At 43.1% G+C, this 27,231-nt stretch overlaps 1 protein-coding gene across 3 annotated transcripts in view; it reads right to left on the bottom strand.

The window, feature by feature from the left end:
- The window catches only part of TGFA (transforming growth factor alpha), a 107,374-nt gene that overhangs the window by 43,011 nt on the left and 37,132 nt on the right, over positions 1-27,231 (bottom strand). For all 3 annotated transcript variants that reach the window (XM_010361903.2, XM_010361904.2, XM_010361901.2), the window contains exon 2: positions 26,148-26,201. In XM_010361903.2, coding sequence (XP_010360205.2) covers positions 26,148-26,201 — 54 coding nt within the window. The remainder of the gene's footprint in view (positions 1-26,147; positions 26,202-27,231) is intronic.

Raw genomic sequence — 27,231 nt, forward strand, 5'->3', positions numbered from 1 at the left:
TGCTACCCAGGAATTTGTTAGAAATGCAGAGTGTAGGTGTCACCCCTGAGCCGCTGAATCTGAATTTGCATTTTAACCAGGCCCCCAGGAGAGTCCTCCACACATTGTAGGCTGAGATATGTGGCTCTGGTTTACTGCCTCTCAATCTTCCACGTGCATTGCAATCACCTTGGAAAAGTACCCATGCCAGGGCCCACCCCCACACCCAGAGATAATGATTTAATTGTTATGGGGTGCAGCCAGGACAATGGGATTTTTAAAAACTCTTCAGGTGATTCTAATATATAGCAAAGTTTGAGAACTACTGGTCTAGTATACATATAAATAGATTAAAAGAAAGAATGAGAAATCCCTTCCTGGACTATAAATAGAATCATAGAAAGTTTATAAACAACTATAGCAAAATTTATTGAAAATAAATTGAACATATAACCACCAATCTGATGTCTTTACCATATAGTGTCAATAAATGATGTACTTGAGAAAAACAATGAATTGCACTATTCAGAGAAGGTAAAAGATAACATATTCTCTCCCCCATCTTCTTTCCACCTTGTGACTAATTAAAACAAAACCTCCTCATATAGTAATTTTCAAATGATGGCAAATGGGAATATTTTTATGCTTCAGCCTTAGCACAATTTTCCTTTAGCACTGGAAATTTCAGTCTGATAATGCGCTTTGCACTACAGTTACATAAGCACAGTGGAAGTTCTTGTGTTCACTTGTAGAATACAGAGTTTCCTTTTACTCACACACTCCTTTAATGCAGTTGGACATCAATCTTTCCCGCTTAGAAAGGAGGTTTTGTTTCACTGCCAGGGGATAGAACTTCCAAAAAACACAAATGTCTTTCAGCATCATGTTGAGTAAATAATCAAGGGGGTATGAATTGGTCTCTCTCTAACTTCCTGCCTTATTTTGCTTTCAACTCATAGGTGAGTTATGAAAAGACATCTGCCCTAACGTTCCAGTCACCTAGGCAGGATGTCAGCTCCAAAGACAAGTCTCAGCTTATGGTGCTTCCCGTGCCTTTTTTGTTTATCTGGTCCTGGAGTCCGCTTACAAAACATGAAGTGTAGATATGTCTGTGGACCAATTAGTGCCTTTCCATTCAATTCAAGCCATTCATAAAATTTACTCAGGAAAATAGAAAGTGGCTCTTGGTTCAGGTTTCCCCAATCAGATCAGGTTTTATACAGGATATGACCATATTCGGTGGGGGAACTGACCACAGAAAAACTGACAGCATTCTGTAGTCCAAACCCAGAGGCAGCACAGAGTTCACCCACCCACCTACCCATCCACTTTTAATTGAACTCCTATTACGAAGGCACTGTCAGCTCCTACGGCCCCACCAGAAACCCAGCAAGTTTGCTGAGATTGGGTCTGAGGACAACGAGTGGAGGTTCGGGATGGTGCTTCCTTCAGGTTATTCAGCAGCCAGGTATGTAGTGTCAGGGATGGGGAAGGAATGGGGTCTCCCAGGACAAACCCATGTTGAGGCAGGGCAACAATAAGGTGTGGGGAGGTTGGCCAGGACCAGTGGCTTTCAGTTCAGTAAAGCGTGGGGGATGCAAAACCTTCCCAGCCAAACCAAAGTTTTCAGCTTGGTATGATTCAGAAGTCATCCATACCACACCAGGCCAGGAAAGACCACTCCACTCAAGATGGTGCCACCAAAGCCCACCTGTGCTTCCATGAGTCTCTGGATTGTGAACTGGCCTATATGAAACTTGGTTGTTCATTCCCTTTATTTTCTAGAAAATTCAAAAAGGACAAAAGTGTACAACGTTAAGTCTCCCTCTTACCCTGTCCCCAGCCAGCCATGCCCCTTTCCCGGAGACAGGGGCATAACAGGGTCCCGTGCACATGACTGTTGGCACTGCCTTTATTCTTGAAAGGGCTCTTCCTTTATGAGCAAAAGACACTTTTTGCTGTCCTCCGGCCCCCTAAGGAAAGGTTCACATATGGCTTCCCTGCCCTGTGCAAGATTCCATGGCTCTGTCAGTCCCTGCCCTCATCCCTTGGGAAATCCCAGGGCAGCACTGCACACATCACGGAGGAAGAGTGCATAAAACCCAGTAAATGAGCTGCACGATAGCACATCTCCAGCTTCTTGTAGGTGAGAACTTCAATTCTACATGTTTTTATTTCTTACCATATATTAACTTAGCTCTTTCCTTGTGCAGGAATACTTGGCTAGATGCTGCAGAAAAGAAAAACCATGAGCAAATCATGCCTTATGTTCATAGGATCTTAGACCTGCGTGAGGTTGGTATCCACACTCCAATTTATGGTGATACAGGGAGAGGAAAAAATATCAAGAAGGGAAGAAATGAGGGAAGGCAAGAATACAGACATAATTTTGGGACCTGACACAGCCAGGGGTTGGGAAGGGAAGGAGAGACAGCAAGCTTGTCCTATGTTGTTGCAAGCTATCCCATAGCCTATAACGTCACCTTAACAAATACTTGAATGTGCTATTTCCTTCTCCACACCTGGTGAAGGTGGAGCCCAGAGGAGAGGACTCTAGAGCAGGAATTAATGGGCTCTGGCTTGGATCATGGACAATCGAGCATGACCCTGGCATCTTCTCAGCTGGACTGTGGTCCCTTGAGGTCCAGTGTGGACAAGATGAGTAGCTGCATGCCCCATTTCTCACCATTGTCAGGCAAACAAGCATTATTTTCCCATTTCATAGACAAGGAAACAGAAACAAGAGGTTAGGTGACTTGTCTAAGGATGCTCTGCTGGTTGGCACCAGGGCCATGCCAGCGCCCCAGGACTGTCTGGTGATTCAAGCCCAGGCTTCTGTTTTCTTCACTCACTGTATGAGGCTTTGTTCACCTTGATGTTTCTGGACATCCCTTTTGATTACTGAACTGAATTTGTGTAAAGTAGGGGTTTTCCATATTCTCATCTTTAACTTCAAAATCCAGGTTCTATTTCACAACCTTTCCAAATGTTGGGTTAACATGTCATAACTACGACCTTTTTAACATGTTTCTTAATCACCAATTGTGCTTCAAGTGTGCTCTGAAAAACAGAGGTGCCTTTCATGTTACTCCCTGATAAAAAAATAACTGCATTTAGTTAGAATGCTAAATTCTATAGCAATTTGTATCCAATGGTTATAAGATTAATTCATTCTGATTTTAAAACTCATTCTCACTTAAAAATTTTAAAATGTAGCCCTCATTCCCTATAGGCACATATACAAATATGAACACTACATGTATATATTTATCTTTCATATATTCAATCTCAAATAGTAATGAATATTGATTATAGTTCCTGTGCTTACATATAGATGAAAGAATGTACATGATAAAACCCAAATGCTCCACATACCGAATTATTAAACATGCCATATACCCTGTAGTATCAAGCAGTAACTCTCAGCATTCACATTTCAGTTTCCTTTAGTAGCACTGACTGTGGCTTTCTGTGGGCCAGAGAGCATGTGAGGAGACTCAGGAGGCCCACCTTCCCTTCTGGACAAGTGACCGGGGAAACCTGGGCTGTTCCTCTGCATGGCCTTGACATGACACTATAGCTTCAAACTTCTCATTCTATATGTGCAAACTTTTGCAGTGATTTTAGCATAGGAGTCTGGGTAGGAGGAATCTTTTAGGATATCTTTGCAGAAAGACCTAGGACCACTATGGAAGACTGTGAGGCCTCCACCCCCAATTTGGTTTGGTTCTGATGGCTTCTAACCTCTGTGTTTGCCTCCACAGTACCCTCTGAAATGTTTCAGAATCCCCCATATGAGAACACAACTACTCACCCAAGCACCCACCCCAAAAAGGAAAATGCTAACAACAGTGTAACCAGCTTTCAAAACAAAGAAACTAAAATCTACTCAGCAGCCTCACCCATACTTACCAGGGCCATAACAATGACGTATCTAATGATGGTAAACAAATGCTTAAGGAGGAACAGAACTTCAGAGCAAGAAGGCAACCTTAGTGATAAAGAAAAGGAGCTCTAAAGAGGTGACTTCCGGCCAGGGGCTGTAGTTCACACCTGTAATTCCAGCACTTTGGGAGGCTGAGGCGGGTGGATCACGATGTCAGGAGATCGAGACCATCCTGACTAACACAGTGAAACCTTGTCTCTACTAAAAATACAAAAAAATTAGCCAGATGTGGTGGCAGGTGCCTGTAGTCCCAGCTACTCGGGAGGCTGAGGCAGGAGAGTGGCGTGAACCCGGGAGGCGGAGCTTGCAGTGAGCCCAGATCGCGCCACTGCACTCCAGCCTGGGCGACAGGGCGAGACTCTGTCTCAAAAAAAAAAAAAAAAAAAAAAAAAAAAAAAAAAAAAAAGAGATGACTTCCTAAGGTTGGGACTAGAATCTAGGCCTCTGAACTTCCCACTCAGGACCAACTTGTGTATATGCTCTATATTAGTACAAATTGGATTTTTCCTCCTTTTCCAAATGCATTCGATTCCCATCGCTGCTACAACAGGTTACCACAAATTTACTGACTTAAAATCACCCACATTATCTCATAGTTCTGGATGTCAGAAGTCTGAAATGAGTCTTATGGGGCTAAACTCAAGGTGTCATCACCATGAGGGCTGGTTCCCTCTGGAGACTGCAGGGGAGAATCTGTTTCATCTTTTCCACCTTCTAGAATCTGCTTGAATCCTCTGGTTTGAGGCTGCATCACTCCAACCTCTGCTTCCCTCATCACATCTTTTCTTCTGTTTGTGACCTTCTTCCCACCCTCTTATAAAGGTCCTGTGGTTACACTGGGCCCACCCAGATAATCCAAGATACTCTTCCCATTTGAAGGTCCTTAACCCCACCTGCAAAGTCCCTTTTGCCATGTAAGGTAACACAGTCAGAGTTTCTGGACAATATGAGTTGGACATCTTTGGGGGACCACAGTTCAGCCTTCCGCACCAAATGAAAATTATTTCCTTCTGTTTGTTCAATCATCTGTTTGTTGTCTGTAGAAAAAATACTTTTCCAGTTTGATGTCCCTTCTAAAATGCAAAACAAGTTAGAGCAGTAGGAAGAGGAAATCTATACTTTTTGTTCATATAATTATAAGCCAAGGGCCAATACAAGTCAGAAATTCAAGCAAATGTCTATATCCACACAAACCTAAGTAGGTGTGTAATGGCAAAACTGTCAATGAGAAATTTGACCCAAAATCCAAAGTAACTTGAAAGATACAAATTTGAAAAACTTCCATCAAAATGGGGAGAAAAAACACCCCAAACAATAGACCACCAAATGCATCATGGCCAATTACATATATGCCTCGTTCAACCCCCTGACAATGACTTGAGTACAAGATGTTGTCTGTGGCCCAATAACATTGACATAAGCCCTGCTCATCCATTCCAAAGCAATGCTAACCCTTCCCCAGCATCTCTTACTATCTCAGTGCTTGGAGTTTTCCTGATAAGCATCTGGCTGCAATGAACACTAAGCTAAGTGTTGGCACAAATCCACCCATGCTTATTTCCTTAGGATAAATTTTTAGAAGTGTTATTTCTGGGCCAAGAGATAAGCAGGGCTTATTTTTCAGCCTTATGATAAGTATTACCAAATGGCTGTCATAAATGTTGTACAATTTATACACCCAACAAGTCTCCGACCTTATCTGCTTTGTGTGCCAGCACTTATTTTTATCTTCACTAATTTGACCAATGAAAATGATATCTCATTCATTTGTATCTCTTTGATGACTAGTAAGGCTGGACATCTTTTCTTTGTTTATTGGCCGTATGTAGTTTTTCTTCTGTGACTTGCCTATTGCAATAATTGACTTATTTTCTTACTGATGCATTAAAATTTTTATTGATGTGCAAGTGTACTTTACATATTAAGGATATAAATCCTCTTTAGGATTCAAACACTAGCAAATATGGATTTTATTTATAGTGGTTTTCAGGAGATGTTCAGAAAATTATTATTTTTATGTGTCTATTTTCCTTTATGTTTTCTGTTTTCAATGCTCTGATTAGTCCTCCTTTTGTGTAAACTATATAAATATCCACTTATTTCCCTGGAGAAATTTTATGCTTCTATTTAAAAAGTATTTCAATCACTTAGAACTTATTTTAGAATGTCATTACGTTTTTAGATCTAGATTCTTTTTAAATGTTTAACCTACCATCTCAGAATCATTTGTGACATGATCTGCTCATTTCCTATGGATATGAAATGCCACTACTGTCACATGTCAACTTATGCCTAAGTGGGTTTCTTTTGGAGCTTGCCATGCTGGCTCATGAATGTGTCTATTCTTGTCCCAGTGTCGCAATGTTTTAATTATTTCAGTGTTTTAATGTTTTTTAATATTTGGAGGTACAAATCCCTCCACATTTTACATCAGCACTTTCTTGTGCCTTAAAGGTGAACTTTAGAATCACAGAGTTAAGTTCCCCCTTATTCATCCTAATCCTGTGGAAAGAGTAACTAGAACTGTCTTGGATTTCTAAAGTAATAATGGGAAGAACAGTTCTATAACCTTTTGCTTTCCCAGGGGCACAGGTCTCTCTATTAGTCAAATGAATTACCTTAAAAGGCAATTTTATGGTATTCTTCAAATAGATTCTGACACATCTTTTAAAGATTATTTCTACTTGGTCTATAGTCTATATTTTACAACCATTTTGAAGGTGATTCTCTCCAGTATATTTATTGTTACTATGATTATTGTCATTTGAGGGGGATTCTTTTCTTTTTTGAGATGGAGTCTTGCTCTGTCGCCCAAGCCAGAGTGCAGTGGCGCGATCTCGGCTCACTGCAAGCTCCACCTCCCAGGTTCACGCCATTCTCCTGCCTCAGCCTCCCGAGTAGCATGGACTACAGGTGCCCACCACCACACCCAGCTAATTTTTTTGTATTTTTAGTAGAGACAGGGTTTCACCGTGTTAGCCAAGATGGTCTCGATCTCCTGATCTCCTGATCCGCCCCCCTCAGCCTCCCAAAGTGCTGGGATTACAGGCGTGAGCCACAGCGCCTGGCCTTGAGGGGGTTTCTTTTAAGTGTATAATATCATTAACTATAAGCACAATGTTGTACAGAAGATCAATAAACTTTTTCATCTTGCATAGCTGGAACATTCTACCCTTTGAATAGTATAATAATTTCCCGTTTTTCCCTGCTGCTCAGTATAATTTTTAATCGGTTATTGATGTTTTATAGGAAAACTACTGACTGTTTTCTTACTTGCACCCTACTGGCTACTTTTAAGATTTCTAATAGGCATTTGTGGCAGTTCGTGTGTGTTTCCTTGATATATACTGATATAATTTGTAGAAATAGTGATTTGTCTCTTTTCCAGCCAGAGGCTCCTGAGCACTGAGGAGCCTGGCTGCCATGGAGATCTCAGCTGAACACTGCAAATCTGCTGCCGCACCCATATATGTGAACCGGAAGGCCCCGAGACTGGGGGAAGGAGGTGGTGTTACCAGAGCATTGTCACTGTTATCTGAAGTTTGGGCACTGCTTTCCAGTTGCCGCCATAAATTATTTTTATTGTTTTCTAAAAATGAGACTTTAAGACACATATTGCTTCTCAAATAAGAGTCATTCATAATCTTCACTCTCAAGCAGATCTCCACAGTTCCCTCCAAGATATGCTCCTACCAGAACGCTTTCTTGTTACCACCAAGTTCTTTTGCAGAAAATAGCAGGAAAGGACCTATTTCAAAGGCCATGGACCAAACATTTTGAGCCATAGGAAAAAAACAGCATACTTTCTGCTATTATACCTATGAAGATACAGAAAGAGGCAAAAACTTAATATTGAACCATAACCTCAGACCTGACTCTGGCACAAGCCTTTGTTGGCAGACAAACCTGAGATCAAATCTTGGCTCTTTGTGACTAATTGTGACCTTGGGCAAGTCACTGAAACTCTCTGGGGCTCAGTTTCCCCATGAATCAATAGGGAATGTTATAAAGACGAAATGGGTGATATAAAGCACTTGGTATGGTGCATAGTGTTCCTTCCTTCTTTACTTCCTTCATTCATTTACTCACTCAACAAAATATCAAGTGTCTTGTATGTGTCATGCACTGTGCTGGGCACTGGGGATCCATTAATTAACTAGACAGACAAGGTCCCTGCCCTCAAGGAACTTAAGTCTAATGGAGGAGGCAGGCAAATAAGTAAATAAACAAATCATTATAGACAGCACTGGGTGCTACTAAGGAAATGCACAGAGACGTGATGAAGAGCTACTGCCAGAATCACCATGCAGGGAACACTTCTCTGAAATGGTGAAGCACATCTGAGACCCAAAGACATGAATGAGTTAGCTACTGGAAAAACTGGGGGAAGAGCATTCCAGGCAGAAGGAGGAGCAAGTGCAAAGCCTAGAAGTTAGAGAAGGACCTGATACATCTGGGGGAAAAGAAAGGAGTCCAGGGAACTGGAGCATAGAAAGTAAGGAGGAACAGGTATGAGCTACAGATGGGGAGGGAATGGGTGTTGCACCTGGCAGGGCCCTGCAGAGCAAGGGAGAGCTTGGACTTTACTCCAAGAGTATGTTACTATGTATGTTCTCGTAGCTGTTGATATGACGGATGCAGTATTGGGTTTGCCATTTAAACCAGAAGCTTACACACATTTTTAACTATTTCCTTTGCAACAAAGTATATGACATAGATCTTAACTTAGGAGGCTCATTTTAAGATTGCTAAGCATTTCTGTTCAATTCAGAGAATCTCTAAGGTCCACAAGCAGACCTAGCACCATGCATAAAATAATGAAAAGCACTTTCTGCACCTACTATGTGAGAGGCACTGAAATAAGAAAAGCCTGCACCAGTGGTCACTGCCTACAAGGAGCTGAGCTTCTTGAGCATCTTCTCTGTTGGGCACATTGCATCCCGGCCCTGCTAACTTCTGATTAAGAACCAGCTGTAGAAAGGAGGGTCAGGATGGTGGGTAGGACAAGAGAAAGTGGCCTCCAGCTTTTGAAAAGGCGATGGTGACCTGTGATCTGCTGCTTGACATAAAACTTCCACTACCAAGAACCTTGGCCATGTCAGCCTGACCAGTAAGAATCGTTTTACAGAACCTATATCACAGCTATCCAGGCTGAGCAATTCTTTCCATCATTTTTTAAAGTTAATTCATATAAAATGCACAAATCTGTATTTTTCACAAAAGGTGTTACAGTTATTTACTTGAGGTACTCTTGCATTGTTCTGCCTTGAAAATTGTTAGACACAAGAGAAAAAATAACTAAAAACAGCTTATTCCAGCATTAACTCTTAGCTCTGCCAATGGAAGAAAGCCAATGTGGGATTTTTATGACCAAAGAAAACTGACTGTCGGTACAATTTCCAGTTTACATAACAGTAGCATTCCAAGAGCTTGTTTGCAAATCATTTGGTGAGATCTCAGAATCCACAGGAAACAGAATGTTATAAAAAGTGGGTGACAGAGCTGGAGCAGCTCACAAAAGCTGGTCTTACCTATTGCATACCTCACCTCTCAGAGTGCTGCTGAATCTGCCATTCTTAAAAATACCACCAGGGACAATGTTGGGCACAAATTTTCTGAGAATATGGATTCCTTATGCTGTTCAAGCCATCAGCCAGCAGGCATGGGGCTCCCCCAGGGCCCTGCGTTTCCTGGCATGGGACTAGGTGGCAGGTGGGAAATAGGCTGCAGGAAGAGGAGGAGATGAGGTTGCAGAGGACCAGAGGTTTGAGGCACCAGTTTCAGGTTAACAGAGAGTAAGGGGAACAGGGCTTGGGCTAAGGGTTTTGGAACAGGCTGGAGAGAAAAAAATCAAGACAAGGACTGAGTTTTTTCTTCTCTTTATCTCCTTTATCATCAAGATAAGTGGAGGGGAGGGGAGGTAGAAGGGACCACCCATTTACTGACTATAAAAGGTGGCAGGTGCAAAGGTGTGGTGGATGCTGCCCCTCCTCTCCTGGTTTTATGTGTGGCAGTGAGATCATGTCATACATATATGACAGCTTGCACAGATCTAGTTTGCATAAAAGTCCACACCTGCCAGTGTATAATGGCCACTATTTGTTTTATATTATAGTTGACAAATGCTTTCACATTCGTTTGATCTTTACTGCCATCAACAGACATGCAAAACCAGATTTGGTCTGTGTTAAGAGTCAGGATTCCAGAGTCCTTCCCTCTTTTTCCCCTACACTTGTGGTTTTCAACCCTGGCTGCATACTAGAATCCCTGGGGGAGGTTTTAAAAATTACTGATGCCTAGCCTAGATGCCATCCCCAGGCCCTGTAAATTAGAATGTCTGGGGTGGGGCCAGGACACTAGTGTTTTTAAAACTCCCCAGGTAATGCTAATGTGTAGCCATAGTTGAGAACTCTTGTTCTACTCAATGGTCCTCAAACTTACAGTGAATATGAATCACCAGGGGAGTTAAAAATGCAGATCCCCAGACCCTCCCTCTGAGATTTGCATTTGGCCTGTGAAGCAGACATTCCCATTGCTTACCAATATACACTCACTTCTACTTCTAGGTATGCAGAGGCCTTCCCCATCTCCTTGGAGCTAGGTATGGCCATATGAGTTGTTTCAGGGAATGAAATGTGAGCACTGACAAGTAACGCATATCTAGGCGGGAGCACCCAGCCTGCCGGTGGATCCCACTTGCCGATATGGAGCTCTAACCTGAACTATCAGTTTTCCTGGGGAATATCCCAGGGCCCAGAGTAGACACCGAGTGACGGAGAGTTAAACCTGCTGTTAAGCCAGTGAAATTTTGTCACTGCAGCATAATCTAACATCTTCTGACTGAACCTTTTAGTCTGGAGTAAATCCTAATTTTTACAAGCATTCTGGGTGATTCTTATGCCAACAGCCTGTGGTCTGCACTTTTAGAAGTAACCTCAATGCCATATTAACTTTCTGCACTTCATTTCTTTATAAAGAAATTGTGAGTTACAGAGAGCTAGTATTCATTTATTTGCTCAACTTTTATTTTGTATCTATTGTGTCAGACATTGCACTAGGGGTTCATCCCTATGCAGAGCATTTTCACAAGTACAGGGGGGACATGAGAAAGCACTCAACATCTGGCTGCAGCACAATATTGGGGTGAGACTGAGGAAAGATGACCCTGGGGCTGGCATCTGGGGAGAAACCCAGGATTGAAGGAAAGGATGTGAGTGAAAACAAATGTGTTACAAGGTTCTGAAACTGTGAAATAACTGTAAGCCGCATAAGTAACTTTATATATTCTAGTAGCCACCTTTAGGATAAAAAGGTGAAATTGATTTGAATAATGTATTTAGTTTAACCAAATAAGGTCAAAATAGTGTGACTTCAATAAACAAACAATATAAACATTTGTTGATAAGATATTCAGTTTTAATGTACTAAGTCTTCAAAATATGGTATATGGTATCTATTTTTCAACACATCTCCTTCGGAACTAGCCATGTGTCAGGAGCTCCACAGCTGCATGCGGCTGCCATATTGGACGATGCAGTTCTAGACAGAGCTGCCAGAGGCTTCTGGGGACATCCTCTTCAAGGAGGTACCACATGCGAGTGGCCTGGGCATCAGGAACTCTTTTACTTAAAAACAAAAATATTAACTGAGAATCCTCCCTGGGCCAGATTTTTTTTTTTTTTTTTTTTTTTTTTTTTTTTTTTTTTGAGACGGAGTCTGGCTCTGTCGCCCAGGCTGAAGTGCAGTGGCACAATCTCGGCTCACTGCAAGCTCCACCTCCCGGGTTCATGCCATTGTCCTGCTTCAGCCTTCCAAGTAGCTGGGACTACAGGCACCCGCCACCACGTCCAGTTAATTAATTAATTAATTAATTAATTTTTTTAGTAGAGACGGGGTTTCACCATGTTAGCCAGGACAGATTTTTAGTAGTATCAGCCTTTGAACACCAATAAAAATACACTGATATTTTAAAATATTGGTATCATCAAAGCTCTCTCCCCAAACATCCTGGTTCAGGGGCTACATTCACTCACAAAGTTATACTACTTAAGCAGAGTTTAAAAAAAAAAGTTAACTCGTCGTCTTAATGGCAAAATGTACTTTTGGAGAATTCTTGTGGCTAAATGAGTCAGTACTATTTTTTTCCAAGAGCAACTATTTGAATAGCCCTGTAGTACCAACACTCTTTACCAAGGTTGATCATTTTAACTCAAAAAGTGACCAGTAGGGAGGAAGAACTGCTCAACTCAGCTCCTTGCCCCAGTGCAGTAAAACAGACTGTCTGGTGCTGCCTCCACTGTATCCTAAGTCGAAGGCGCTCTCTCTCCTAGAAGAGCTGGCCCTGGGCACCCTTGCTCTGAGCCATTTGAGTTCTTTATATAGGAACTCCCTGTGTCGGCTTCCATATAAGCCCCCTTATCAGATGTATGGTTTGCAAATATTTTCTCCCATTCCATAGGTTGTCTCTTCACACTGTTGATTGTTTCCTTAGCTGTGCAGAAGCATTTGAATTGGGTGTAATCCTTTTCTCTATTTTGTTTTTGTTGCCTGTGCTTTTAAGGCAGTCTCCAAAAAAAAAAAAAAAAAAAAAAAAAAAAAAATTGCAGAGACTGATGTTATGGAGCTCTTTCCCTGTTTTCTTCTAGTAGTTTCACAGTTTCAGATTTTACTTTTAAGTCTTCATCCATTTTGAGTTGATTTTTGTATTTGTTATGTGATGAGGGTCTTAAGTACGTGAACTCATGCATATGTTAATTAGCTTGATTTAGCCATGCCCCAGTGTATTCATATATTGGAACAAGTACGCCACACATGTTTTTTTGTCCAAAAAATTTTTAAAGAAAAAAATTTTAAAGTGCTCTTTGTTTGCAATTTTTTTTTTTTTTTCTCTTCCAGGGAAACTTCTTCAGTGCCCTCAAGAGAGGACAGCCTGCATCCTTCCTAACACAATTTTGTTCACAAGTCTGGCAGGCAGTCATTCAATTCAGGCAATGGTTTGCAGTTCCATTTGTCACCTTCACCACTGAGAAGAACCCAAGGGCAATGACTGTCCTTGGTTTATCTCTGATACCCAGTACAGCCCTCTGCAGTAAGCCCTCCTGCTCACTCACAAAAATAGCTTAAACAAGAAAGAGAGAAAGTCACCTTAAATTGGGCCAAAGAGCCCTTCAGTATAATAATACCGTCTTTCTCCAGGGTACCGAAGAACTTTTTCTTTTTTTGAGCAGGTATGATTTTCTTCCATGTTGTCCCCCAGATGGTAAAGAATTTAATCCCAAATAGCTCTAGTTCCCCAATTAGGTATACTCTCCATTTAAGGATCTAATTATTTTCCATCTTTATACATTTCTAACCTGTACTCCCACTTCAATTCTTACAGCATTAACATCAAAAAGGAAATTAGGCACTAACTTTTCCCACATAAAGTACTATGAATAGTCTCCACCTGTGATCATCACCTCTCTCTGACCCTTTCACACCAAAGGAGAGCAACCTGTTTGTATTTTAAAGAACAGTGTGAAAAGGGCTTCCATGGAGTGAGCGAGCGAGTGAGAACATGACTTCCTCAAGCAAATGGTCCTGCCGTTTTCACTTCTGTGCTTGTGTGGCAGGTGCTGGGCACTTGCAGGGAGCTGAAACCTTCCTTCACCTTCCTCTTCTGCTCTCCCGTGCCTCTGCTTCTCTGACCTTCAGCCTTTCCACACAGCAGCCCTGGTGGTTCCCTCCAATTTCTCAATGTTCCTCCTGAATCTTGTTGCTGGAATAGTGCAAAACATTCCACATCTCCCATAAGTAAAGGAAACCACCGAAGGGGTGTGTTTTCTCTGCTTTGGGTGCTGTAATTCTAAAAGTAAAGCTCAGTGTTTTGGCAAATACTGGAATAGCGGGTTCCATGACCCCACTTCCCAACAGCCAAAGCGTGGCTTCCTTTGATCTTTTTTTGTTTGTTTTTGTTTTTGTTTTCGAGATAGAGTCTCATTCTGTCGCCCAGGCTGGAGTGCAATGGCATGATCTGGGCTGACTGCAACCTTCACTTCCTGGGTTCAAGTGGTTCTCATGCCTCAGCCTCCCGAGCAGCTGGGATTACAGGTGCGAACCACTATGCCTAGCTAAGACAGGATTTTACCATGTTGGCCAGGCTGGTCTTGAACTCCTGACCTCAAGTGATCCACCCCCTCAGCCTCCCAAAGTGCTAGGATTACAGGCCTGAGCCACCATGCCCAGCTGATCTGTTCTTTAAGTGTCGAAAATAACTCCTTAGTGTTGAGTCATGCGATTGATCCTGTCATGGCCCTTATGACTTTAAGCTCAAATCATGTCTCTGCCATCAGTTGGCTCAGGCCATCTTGGTATTTCAGATGCCATTTCTTACTTGTATGTTATTGCTTTCTGTCTCTGTAAATCTAAATGAAAATAATTATAACAAATACTTACATAGGACTTAACCTGTGTCCTATGTAAGCCTGGCCCTGTTCTAAGTGCTTTAGGTATATTCTCTCATTTCATTCTCACAGAGACCCTGTGGGGTAGGTTCTGCTGTTATCTCCATGTTACAGATGGGGGACTGAGGCACAGAGTGGTTAAGAAACTTGCCAAAGGTCATAGTCCCCAGGGGACACAGTTAATATTATCTAGGTCATCTGGCTCCTGACTTTAACCACTGTGCTACCAAATACTTAGAGTTTTTATTTTTAGGCAACTTTTCATCAAGCCAAATTTAAATAATAAAAAGGCATGATTTCCTCACATGTTAATGAGAAGCGGAAATCAAACGATGCATTTGCTGTGACCTAGAGGCCTCGTCTTTGGACATACACCCAAGGTGGCTAGCAGATGGCGAGCTCTGTGCACAGAATCAAGCTAAGGAGAGGGAAGACTGTGTTTTCATCCGCACTGACTCTGTGACTTTCGAGTCTGACAGGTTCAATCCCCTGTGCTTCACAAGCCTACTGACACAGTCATCTTTAGTCAATTCACGAAAAGACTCTTTTATGAAACATCTATTTGTGACCAGATTTGTGCAAAAACATTTAATAATAATAAGAACCTAGACACCACAGAACAAAGTCCATTGAAGGAAACAAGTTAGTGTTTGTTGAGTGGAAGAAAATGTATACAGGCTGGGCACGGGGACTCATGCCTGTAATCCCAACACTGGGAGGCCAAGGCGGGTGGATCACTTGAGCTCAGGAGTTCGAGATGAGCCTGGGCAAAATGGCAAAAACTCACCTCTACAAAAAACACAAAAATTAGTCTGTGTGGTGGCATGTGCCTGTAGTTCCAGCTACTTGGGAGGATTACTTGAGCCCAGGAGGCGGAAGTTGCAGTGAGCTGAGATAGCATCACTGCACTCCAGCCTGGGCAGGAGAGCAAGACTCTGTATCAAAACCAAAACCAAACATATACACACACACAGAAAAGATTCCATAGTTTTGTGATAAGATAAAAATAAAAGCATAGATATACATACATGCATATACTCACATGTGCATTTGTATATATGTACACACTCACACACATAGTTATACACACACATACCTGGCTTTAAGCTGTATGTCTAAATTTTAATGAAATGAAGGGTTAAAAACCCAAGAAAGTGGTTTCCAATCTGTCTTGGAGAAGGGAAAGAAAGAGAGTCACACAGTTATTTAATGCAAAGTGTTTGTAAATCTCCCCTCAAATAACATCTGTGGTCTGAGTGAGATGTACGTGTATCTGTGTGTGTGTACGTTTTGGAAACATAGTGGTGAAGTGCTTAGAATTCTGCAACCAGTTACCTGGGTTTAAATCCCAGCTCTGCCACTTTCTAACTAGGTGACCTTGGGCAAGTTACTTAACTTCTCTGTGCCTCAATTTTGTCAACTGTAAAATGGAGCTAATAGTAGTACCTTCTTCTTAGAGTTGTTGTAGAAATAAATAAAGCTAAATGGAGCAGCACCCAGCATATAGGGAGTACTCTATAAATGTTAATTCATATTATTATATAAATTCTATTGTGATTGATAAAATACAAATTCATTTTAAAGTGTCACTGAGTTCTCATAGCAGCTTTTGACCATGTTTATTAATTTATTTAATATAATTTAGGTTAAGGCCGGGCGCGGTGGCTCAAGCCTGTAATCCCAGCACTTTGGGAGGCCGAGATGGGCGGATCACGAGGTCAGGAGATTGAGACCATTCTGGCTAACCCGGTGAAACCCCGTCTCTACTAAAAAATACAAAAAACTAGCCGGGCGAGGTGGCGGGTGCCTGTAGTCCCAGCTACTCGGGAGGCTGAGGCAGGAGAATGGCGGGAACTCGGGAGGCGGAGCTTGCAGTGAGCTAAGATCTGGCCACCGCACTCCAGCCTGGGTGACAGAGTGAGACTCCATCTCAAAAAAAAAAAAAAAAAAAAAAAAAATAAAAAAATATATATATATATATATATAATTTAGGTTAATAGTAAAAGCACAACTACTCTCTGTGGGGTCTCACACAGTTTTGATGTTAAAAATGGATCTTTACTCTGAAAAAGGTTGGGAAGCATTGATCAAGGGCTCAAACCTTGAGAAATTGCCCACAATGGCAACTGCAATCTGGTTATCATTTGTTCAGGTGTGCATCTAGGTTTCTAGAGCCTTTCACTGTGCTGGGCTGTTTATTTAACAGGATATCAGGTAGAAAGCCTGCTAGAAACTGAGTTTTATAGAGGCTCCCATGGACTGTTAGGTGATTAATTATATTTCTATTTTTCATACCTAAGAACACCAGGAAGATTCATTTGTGGCAGATTTCATAGCAATGCCTGACATGTTTCACTTTCAAGATCTTAAAAATACCTTTCTGGACCTACTGTGCAAGGCAGGGAGAGATGTTCATTAAATCCAAGCCCCTAAAAGTCAAAATGAAAAAAGACCCAAAAAGAGGGATTCCTCCTGAAGCTGCTAAGTGACAACTAGGAAGGAAAAAAAAAAAAAAAAAAAACTTTCCCTTTTTGAGCCCCAGGCTACATTGTGAATAGAACTGAGGCCCTCCATTCTACTTCATCTAATCCATTTTCTCCTGTGTTTTGGTATTTAAGAAACATTTTAGTCAATGCAGCCTGGTGATAAAAAGGCCTGATGTGTGAAATCACTTTCCATTACACACTCTGATAAGGTAATTGGGCCGTAACTTTCAAGATAGGAAACGAGGAAGGGAGATTCTGAACAAATCCATAAAGCAAATGGTGGGAGAGCCTGCTTGTGGGGACATCTGAGCCTCGCTGGATTAAAATAGCTGCAGGTCTCCTCATCAGTAAATAACTAGATGCTCCAGATCAATCTCCGAACTCAGAAGCCAGGAGTTTAGGTTTGCACAGCCAGAAAACAGAGCTGATGTTTACCAGAAAGCCACCGTGTTCATCATTTCATCACAGTAAGGCCAATGAGAGAGAAGATGTTTGAGGTTTGAGGTGGCCCAAGTTCTGAGGTTTTTGGCTTTTCTTTACCAAAGTCCTGGGTGAATACTAGAAAGTCAGTCCTGGGTCACACACATTTCACAGACTCCCAGCGACCAGCACTGCCTGGCTGAGGTAAAGCAAGAACTCGGGGGACGGGGAAGTGCTGTCACCTTCTGGTGAGAGCATCTCAGCCTATAAGGACAGAACATTCAGTCTCATCTTCCCATCGAACTCTAACAAAATGTGGTTGATGACTAAAAATGCAGATTTCTGGATCGCATGTTGTAAGGGCCTAGGAATCTGCATTTCAACAGAGTCAGCAGGATGACTGTTATGCACACTGAAATGTAAGACCACTACAGTAGGACTTACCTCCAGGTGGCAAAAAGTAACCATAAAGGTAGAGCTTTGCTTCACACTATCTGCATCACCAGTAATGATAGTAAGGGTAGTAATAACAGGAGCAGCAGCTAACATTTAGAGTAGCTGCCGGGTATACAAACAGTTGCAAATGCTTTATAGTCAACTCTTAATTGTCACATCAACCCTATGATAGGTACTATTATTATTCCCATTCTACAGACAAGGAAGCCAGGCACAGAGAGGTTAAGTATCTTGCCTAAGGTCTCACAGCTAGTAAGTGGCAGAGGTGGAATTTGAACTTGGACTGTCTGGTTTCAGAGTCTTCACATTTGAGAGACTGACCATAGACCTGGGTGCCCAGAAAGGCCCAACCTCTCTGTTGAAACCTAGAAGTGTTAAGTACTTGAAATTTCTGCAAAGTGGATCAATATTTAGGAGTCACAGGCACTGAAGAAGAGTTTGGATGAACATTCCCAGATTTCTGAGGCCAAGTGGCAAATGTTGGGGCCAACTCATCCAGACATCAAAGGTCCTGTGAGGGCTGCTGTGCAGAGGAATGAGGCCTAGGAGCCAAGCTACAAAAATGGGTGTCCCTCATGCAGGGCACCACTGTTTCCCCATGCTCTAGAAACAGCTGTACTGCCTGAGCCTCGGAGACAGCTGCAGTCACTGGACTGCAAGGCCGAGGTAGCCTGCACTCAGTGCACACTGACCAGCAGAACTGCAGGGCGGCCACTGCCTCTTCTTTCTTTTTAGACACTGGAAAAACAGGAAAGCACAATGCAAATGAAATTCATGTATAGTCTCATTAACCAGAGATCATTAATGTGAACAACTACATGCCCTGTATTTTTGCATCTCTGTGTGTAGTTTATAAATTTGAGTTACATCATCCAATTTTATATACTACTTTTTCTATGTATATATCATATGCATTTTCTCAATCTTTAAACATTCCTCATCAACATGATTTTAAAGGGCTATATAGTAGCCTGTCTGTCTACCTGTTCCATAACTATTTCCCTCTTGTTGACATTGGCTACTTTTCACTCTACTGGATAATAACCTAACATCTGATTGTTCTGTAAAACAGATCCCTAAGTGCAATAGTCGGGTCACAGGGCATATACAATTTTTAAGTTTTCACTTACTAATACTAAGGAATTCAGTTCACTGTTAATGCTAAGCTATTTCTCAGGCGGCTATGTCCATATCCACATCCATTAGTTTTGTCATTTGCCTTGCCTCTTTCGAAGATGGTAGATGCTCTATTAACTGAGCTCTGCTTAAATCAAGCCCCTGACTTGCCCAACCCCATACTCTCCATTTCTTTGCTAAAGCATCTGCACCAATGCCCTCAGCATGCAAAAGCTCAGTTGCTGACTCTAGTTTATCAGCCTATTTCTGTTTTCAACAGTTAGGCTATATATTTACCAAGAGGCCATTTGCATTTGTTGCCAAACCTGTTTATGTCAGCTGTACTCATTATTGTACTTATGTAAGTTAATTACATATTATGTAAATTAATGAAATATCTGTGCATAAGAAAAGAGCTGTTGTTTCTATAAGTAGAGAGTTTTGGAAAAATGAAGATGAACTGCTGTCAAGTTATGGGTGGATAAGACAACTATAAAAGACTAGGAGGGCCGGGGGCGGTGGCTCACGCCTGTAAACCCAGCAATTTGGGACACTGAGGTGGGTGGATCATTTGAGGTCAGGAGTTTGAGACCAGTCTGGCCTACACGGCAAAACCCTGTCTCCTCTAAAAATACAAAAATTAGCTGGGCATGGTGGCGGGTGCCTGTAATGCCAGCTACTGGGGAGGCTGAGGCAGAAGAATCACTTGAACCTGGGAGGCAGAGGTTGTGGTGAGCCAAGATTGTGCCATTGCACTCCAGCCTGGGTGACAAGAGTGATACTCCATCTCAAAAACAAACAAACAAACAAACTAGGGAGATGAAGGGGGGAATGTTATAGGTCTAGAAAGATTTGTGGCACTTACTCTGCAAGTGTCTAAGCTCTTATTTATGAATAAATCTTATCTGGAAATTATAGAAGCGATATGGATGTAATTCATGCAAGTAAAGTGAGGCAGAATGCCAATATATGAATCTATTAATAAATAAAACAAGAGTCATGAAACGGTACCTGTCCTTCCTACATGTAATGTACTCTAAAATTCTCTATTCTAAACTATTCGGTTCCACTTTTAAAAATATTGGTTATAATCTGTAAAGTGATTCTGTAACTCAGTTTGAAAAGACATTGACTTCATTCCACTCCTTCATTTTATTGATGGCAGAACTGAGGTTCAAGAAAATTTAAGAGCTCTATTAAGGTGTTGCAGCCAGTGAGTCAGAATTACGATTCTGAATTGCATATCCTGTGTTCTGTCTACTACCCTGAGCAACCTTTGCTCAAAAGGCACTGACCCAGCATAATTTTCTTTGCAAAAAGTAGAAGGTGAAATGAGAAGGTGAAATGAGAATGTGGCAACAAAGATAAATCTTGGAGAGGAAAGGAAGAATTCCTCATTCCCTCCTAACGCTCTTCTAAGCATTCTTTAAAGTAAGCACAATAGGTATATGTGGTTTTATTCCCAAACTAAGACATACCAAGTGTCTTGTGTTATAGACACATATTTGGAGCAGGTGAGCAATGTAGTACCTGGGTAGAACACATGAGCCTTCTAATTTTAGAATGACTTCAGCTCCACGTGGGAAAACTCTAGACAATGGAACGGGGAAGCAGTTCGCAGTTCTGAAAAGCTTTTGTTAGGCGAGATGAGCAATAACCAGATCGCTTGCTTGCTGGCTGACACACGTTCTACCTGTTTTCCAAACAAGTAAAGCCTTCAAAGGCTTTTCCCTATAATCTCATCTGCCTTCCCTCTGCGCAACCCCAGCTCAAACTTGCCACCTCAACGTATTTAAGCCCAGGGTCACCACTGAGATCTGATCACCATCTCCGTAAGCCAGCTGCTAATGGTGACATTCCTCATGAATAACCGCACTGTAAATTTCCATGTTCTTTCATCCTCACCTCTCAGAAGTCTCCCAGACACTAAATTAAGCACGCCTTCAAACATGCCTTGATTCCAGGTGGGTGTCCCTAGACACAGGCCAGAGGAAGGAGCAGAAGTTCAGAGGTTTAAAGTGCTGCCCTGAGTACCCAGCTCATGCAAGAAAGATAGCAGATGGAAGCCTGGAGGCTGGCTCCCAGGCACCTGAGTAATGCCCTCACCACACCCCCTTGGTCATTAGAGTGAGTCTCATGAAAATTTGAGAACCAGATGGGCAGCCTGGGAACTGTGCAACATTTCTCAGGGTTAAGCAAGTAGCCACCCAACAACTTCTTAACCAGGGTGCATTCTGTCCCTCTTAAGGGACATTTAAAAGTGTCTTTTGAAGATAGGTCATAACTCCTTCCTGGAGAGGGTGTGACAGGTGTTCTAAGCTATAGGTGCTGCCACCCTTGTCCTGCCTCCAGCTAATGTTTCTCTGCATGCTTTACAAATTGACAACCAACTGGTAAAAATACTCTGTCCCCAGCCATACTATTGATTTCACTCCCATGGCAACTATTTTCTAAATCATGCATTAAGCAGTCAGCCAAGGTTGCCCATATCATTGTGACACATTCCGCCATGGGTTCCCATGCTGTCTTTTCTCACCTGCATGGGAGGCTCCTTGAGGGGAAGGCAGAGAAAGCCTGCTCCTTTGTATAGTTCCAGCAACTAGAATCTTTGACCCTGAATGTAAAAAAGCGTCTGGTTCCAAGAAAATCAAATATGTGCCCGTGACACTACCACTTCCCTACCTTGGGCCTGTGACAATTGGCATCACCAATGGATCAGTGCAGTACTTCCTAAAAACCTGCAGTCAGCCTTATAGCCCTCCCCACCCCGGCTCTCCAAGTCTTCTCTACCAATCCATCAGTGTGTGGTCATGTGAAAAATCTCACAGGCCACTTTTGATTCAAGTCCAATAGATGAGGAAACAAATCCAAACAGGAACCAGAAAACTAACTTGCCCAGTGACTGGGCAAAAAAAGCTAAAAACAAACAAACAAACAAACAAAAAACACAACTCAGAAAACTCAGAAAAAACTGAGACCAAATGACCCAAAACCCATGATTTCTTACCTCCAGCCTCAGGCACCACATCCCTCTGCTGTCCCACTCAAATTGTCTGAGAAGCATTTATTAATGACAATGCCAGTTTCCTGTAACTCTGGCATCATCTTCCCTCCATATTTGGGGATCTTAGAGAAAGGAAGAAACCAATGAAATGTCCAGAAGAAAGGCCAAGAGCAATGGTCAAGTAATAAGAATACAGAACTTTTTTTTTTTTTTTTTTCCCAAAACGCACAATACAGGCCAGGCGTGGTGGCTCATGCCTATAATCCCAGCATATTGGGAGGCCAAAGTGGGAGGACTGCTGGAGCCCAGGAATTTGAGACCAGTCTGGGCAACATAGCAAGATTTCATTTCTAAAAAGAAAAGAAAAAAAAAAATGCACAAGAAAGCCCCATGTTCTTTTGAGCCCATTTGACACCTTTGATTAGCACACGGAGTTGACAGTTTTCTCTCCGTAATGTTCCATTAAAGCGTGAGGGCTTCACCCTGAGTGTTCCTGTTGCCCTATGCTCTAGTGCTGTCACTCAGGAATGTATCAAAACCTATCTTACATCCATTGTTATTTCTCATTCCTGTCAACTCTTAGAGTGAGAAGGCCTGCCAATGTACATCATGGGCAAAGTCCATATGGCTTTTGCTCTAAAATTACCCATTTTCACACCTAACTGGTGGGGATCGTTTCACACCATCTACATTTTTCTGGGTGGTTTGTTTCTGGATTGATTCTGGGACTGAGTAAAGGAGCCCACCAGCATCCAGAGCATTGGGAGTTAGGGGCATTCAGATGTGAAAGTCACCCAGCAGAGACAGGAATACGTTTTATGAAAACAGTGTTCACCTGAAAAGAAATATAAGTAGAATGCAAGATAAAAAAAACATGAAAGTAAACGCATTTAAAACGAAGTAGTACAAAATTAAATACAGCATCATCTACCTTCCATATCTGAGCATCTAACAAAAAGGAATCATCATTGCCTTTGCTGGTGCAGTAATGGAATTGCAGTGACATTTTAAAAGCCTTTATCTGTTAGGTATACATATTGAAGTGTTACAAGTGAAGTGGGCTTTGCTTTAAAATACCCCAGCAAAGGGAAAAATTGGAAGGATCGGGAGAATAGATCAAAGAAAAATGACAGAACGATGCTAATTGTCAAAGCTGGGTGATGGGTATACAGGAACTGATTTTACTCTCTCTTCTTCTGTGGATGAAGATTTCTCTAATACAATGTTAACAGGGAGTTTTACTTATTAGTCATGAGTACACACACACACACTTGCTACAATGACAGGCAGCGAGTGTGGCTGGTGGGAGTTGGTCCCCAGTTTGAGCTGTGCCCACCACAGGATCTCAGCCCTGTGCAGTGACAAAAGAGTGGGTGGGATGGGGTGGGAAGGCCTACCAGGGCCTGAGCAGTCCTCTAGGAGACAGGAAGGTCACCCTAAAGAAAAGAAAGTTAAGCATAAGCCTGATCTAGTCATAAAGCCCCAGCCTTTGGAGGTGTGACTATAACACAGTCATCACCACTTGGACTTTTCTCCTGGCCCAGCCCTCTCTGGATTCATGTCTGGGTCTCACTGGGCAGGGCCAAGAGTAAATAACTCTGGAAAGAGTAATTTCATTAAATCTCTAAGGCCCTGGGGCACAAGTTCTGTAGCTCAGTGACCCATCAAACAGAGAGCAACAGAGAGGGCAGATGGGCAGCCACTTCCCTTCTCTGCAGACTGCCAGCCAACCCGGGGAGCTTGAGGCTCTCTGGACTTTAGAAGGTGTGGCACTGCCTCTGCTGTCACAGACCACCTCAGGCCCCAGAGTGGCATCGAGCCAGTTACAGGGTAATATGCAACACAGCAGGGGTTCACCTGCTGTTTTCTGACCACACATCACAATGAAGGGAAGTAAACCTCAGAGATGTTCTCATAGAAAGAAGTTCAGGAAGAAAAGATGGAACAGAGGTTGTTCATGACTGCAAAAAGAATAGTCCCGCTCTGGACAAATGTATCAGGTCTGCTCACATCTGCCCAGCAAGGCCTGGGGAACCCCAAAAGGCCTAGGCAGGAGCTATGCCAGGCTCCTGGAGAACAGGCTCAAGGGCAATATCCCTTAGGCTTTTCTTGTCTGTCTGAAAAGCAGGAATCCACATTTTTTCCTCACCAGGACTAATTGCAGGAGACTTGGAGGGGGGTGTCAAATAACCAAGGGGACCCCCTTCTCTATGCATGGCAGCGTCAGCACTCGCCATCATTGCAACTTGTCACCTGACTCAATAGAGCACCTGGCTCTTGGCCTACCGGGTCTTAGGGTGAGAATCAGGAGGAGCGGGAGGAAGGCTCCACCAGAGAGCTGGGAAACTAGGGAGAGAGGCCTGGGGCACAGGACTCCATCACCCCCTTCTGGCTTAATCTCAAGGCCTTTACACCTCAGTTCCACCCAATTTGACTTAGAAGAGAGCAGGGAGGGTGAGGAAAACACAGGAGGCTTCTCAGCCCATGGAGATGCCTGGAGATAATAGTGACAAGTATCAAATGAGTGGCAACCCCCAACTGGCTCAGTGTCCAGGTTCTCTCAAATGATACCCAGTGTGTAAGTGTTGCTGGAGTACCAGTACTTTCTAGTGTTTGGGGAGGTCACCAGAGGTCTATCTGTAGGAGGGACAGAAGGTGAAGCTTGGGGCAAGTGCATTCTAGAAAGGGGGTTGGGGCAATTCTGAGAATGGCATGGAGTTACTAAGCTATCCTCTTCTTCCTCCCTATGTGTTCATATCTGAGTCCTTTGTGGATGGGAGGTAATGAAAAAGTGAAAGTACTGCTTTATGGAAACCCTAGTAGACCCTGGACTCCAGAAGCACTGCTTTGGGGTGGACACACTCACACCCTTCTACCTCCAGCCCCAACAAAGCATGACACAGAGTGGGAGAAGCATTTTCTCCTGTGTCATCATGGACCAGCAAGTGGCTTAGGCACCTTAAGAGTCCAAGTGCATCAAGGATAACAGTAGCAAGGGGGGCTGGTGGGGCTGCGGCAGCAGTGGTACCCATTGGGACTGGCAGTGTCACCTCCAGTGGGTTTGGAGGGAAAGGCCTGGAAGAGAACAGCAAGGTACCAGGGACACAGTGTAGTTGGCTACAGAATTTATGAATAGATAAGAAACCCACCCCTCCCACTGGAACCTCCCTGAAATAACTATGGAGACACAGCAGGAGGTTAGTGCAGTAACAGATGGGAGCAGAAGTTAGTGAAACACACTCCATGCTAACCAGGGAGTCGTGGGACTGGCGCACTCACACACTACTGGAAAAATCAGCACCATTCACTTGGAAAGCTATCTGGCAGTTTGTACCAAGGGTCAGAAATCTGTATTTATTCCTGTTTCCGGAGATGCATTCTGAGGAAAGAATCCAAAAGGAGGAAAAAGCTTCTAGGCATGAATAGGTAACATCGTAACTTAAGAAACTAGAGGCACCATAAATATCCAGTGGGGAGTGTTTCCTTAAATCACACATGTTCACTTTAAGGGGACAGCATGACATTTTAAGGGAAGAGATTTCAAGACTTTCAAGCAACATGGAACAATGCACAGTCCCAACATTTGAGCTTAAAAAGCAGGAATCCACATTTTTTCCTCACCAGGACTAATTGCATAAAAATATTAACACACATGGAGAAAGAGCAAAAGCAACATGCAAATCAAACAGAGGTTTCTCCCCTGCAGTGCTGTGACCACCGGCCACCGGTGGTTTGCCTCGTACATGTCCCAAGCTCTCCACTATTTTGATTTGGGATCTTTAAAATATAATATAATATAATATAATATAATATAATATAATATAATATAATATAATATAATATAATTATACTGATTTTTTTTTTTTTTTACTACAAGTATTAAATGTAAACCGAAAATAACTAAACAAAGGTCACCAGGCAGAAGCAGATGGGGGTTCAGAAATCTGGGTTCTACTTCAGGTGGACTATTACGAGAGTGAGGAAAACATGGCTGGCCCCGGGCTCTGGGGTCCTGCAGGCCCTGTTTCGCACACTTGCCCACAGGAATTGTTTGAACAGCTGAAGAGAGACAGGGAGGGGAGGCCCCTGAGGGGGCCAGGAGCAGCCCCCACTTGGGCCTGCAGTTAAGGCCTTCCAGTGAGTGCCACCTCGCCCCTGAGGAGTGAGCAGAGAGGCCTCTGGGATAGGCGTGTGCTTGGTGGGCAGGAGGCCAGGGAGGGAGCTCTTGAGGTTCCACACAGCAGCAGGCCCGCTCCCTTCCCACACACCATCCACACACCCAGGGCAGCTGCACTCACCACTCAGCAGGGACGTGCTGTTCTCCAAGGCCTGGCACGTGGCCAACACAATACCTGTTGGGTGGAGGAGAAGAGGGAAAAGGTCAGAATCTGCTTGGCAAATGATGTCCTCAGACGCTTAGAGGGCAGACCGTTTGACAGGCAAATGCTCGGTGGTTTTACAGAGGGGCCGGAAGACAGGCTCGGCTACATAATTTGTGGATATCAGTGCAAAATTAGCATATGGGGCCCCTTGTTGAAAAAGCAGGAAGAAAGTGCCCATGAAAAGCACTGAAATCGAGAGCCTTCCACTTCTTCCCAGTATCTCCATCTGTCAGGGTGGTTTTGGCTTTTGTTTTTTCTTAACGCCATATATATATATATATATATATATATATATATTTTTTATGGTGGGAAAATACACATAACATAAAATTTACCATTTTAACCATTTTAATTGTACATTTCCGTGACATTAAGTACCTTCACCCTGTTGTTCATGTCATCATGTTTGTTTGCTATTTACATCATTGTTGTCCTTTGGGTATGAGGATACCCGCAGGTTGAGTGCAGCCCCTCACAGGTGCACCCCAGGGACAGAGTGTGTAAGGGAGCAAAGGATCCACTGCCTCTGGGGTTTCCTTCCAGCTGGCAGCCGGACCAATGTGCTGTGACCCAGCTGGGGGTTGAGGGGTCTAGTCAGGTATCTCTTCTTTCCAGGAACTTGCTGTCCCAACCCAAGATGGATGGGTGACCCCTTAAGGATATTGCCTCCTCCCTGCCAGGATGTACTAGGTACCTGGATCAGGGGGAGTCAAGCAGCTCACCTCTCTCTAGTTGCCCACTGAAGATGCCATGGAGCTGCCAGTCCAGAATGGGGACAGCTGCCACCATGCTGTACCCTGAGATGCCATGCACTTACCCCCAACCCTTTTTGTGTCCTGGCCCCGCCAGGGACAGAGCATGGCAAGGAGCAAGAAAACCTAGGGGAGGTAGGGAGATAGTAATAGGCAGGACCATGGGAACCAAGGCTCTAAGCCCCCAGTGCATACTGTATTGTCCCACTGGACTTCACCTACAAGACACAAATTCAAAGATAAAACTA

Source organism: Rhinopithecus roxellana, chromosome 17, assembly GCF_007565055.1.
Source record: "Rhinopithecus roxellana isolate Shanxi Qingling chromosome 17, ASM756505v1, whole genome shotgun sequence".
NCBI classification, from domain to species: domain Eukaryota; kingdom Metazoa; phylum Chordata; class Mammalia; order Primates; family Cercopithecidae; genus Rhinopithecus; species Rhinopithecus roxellana.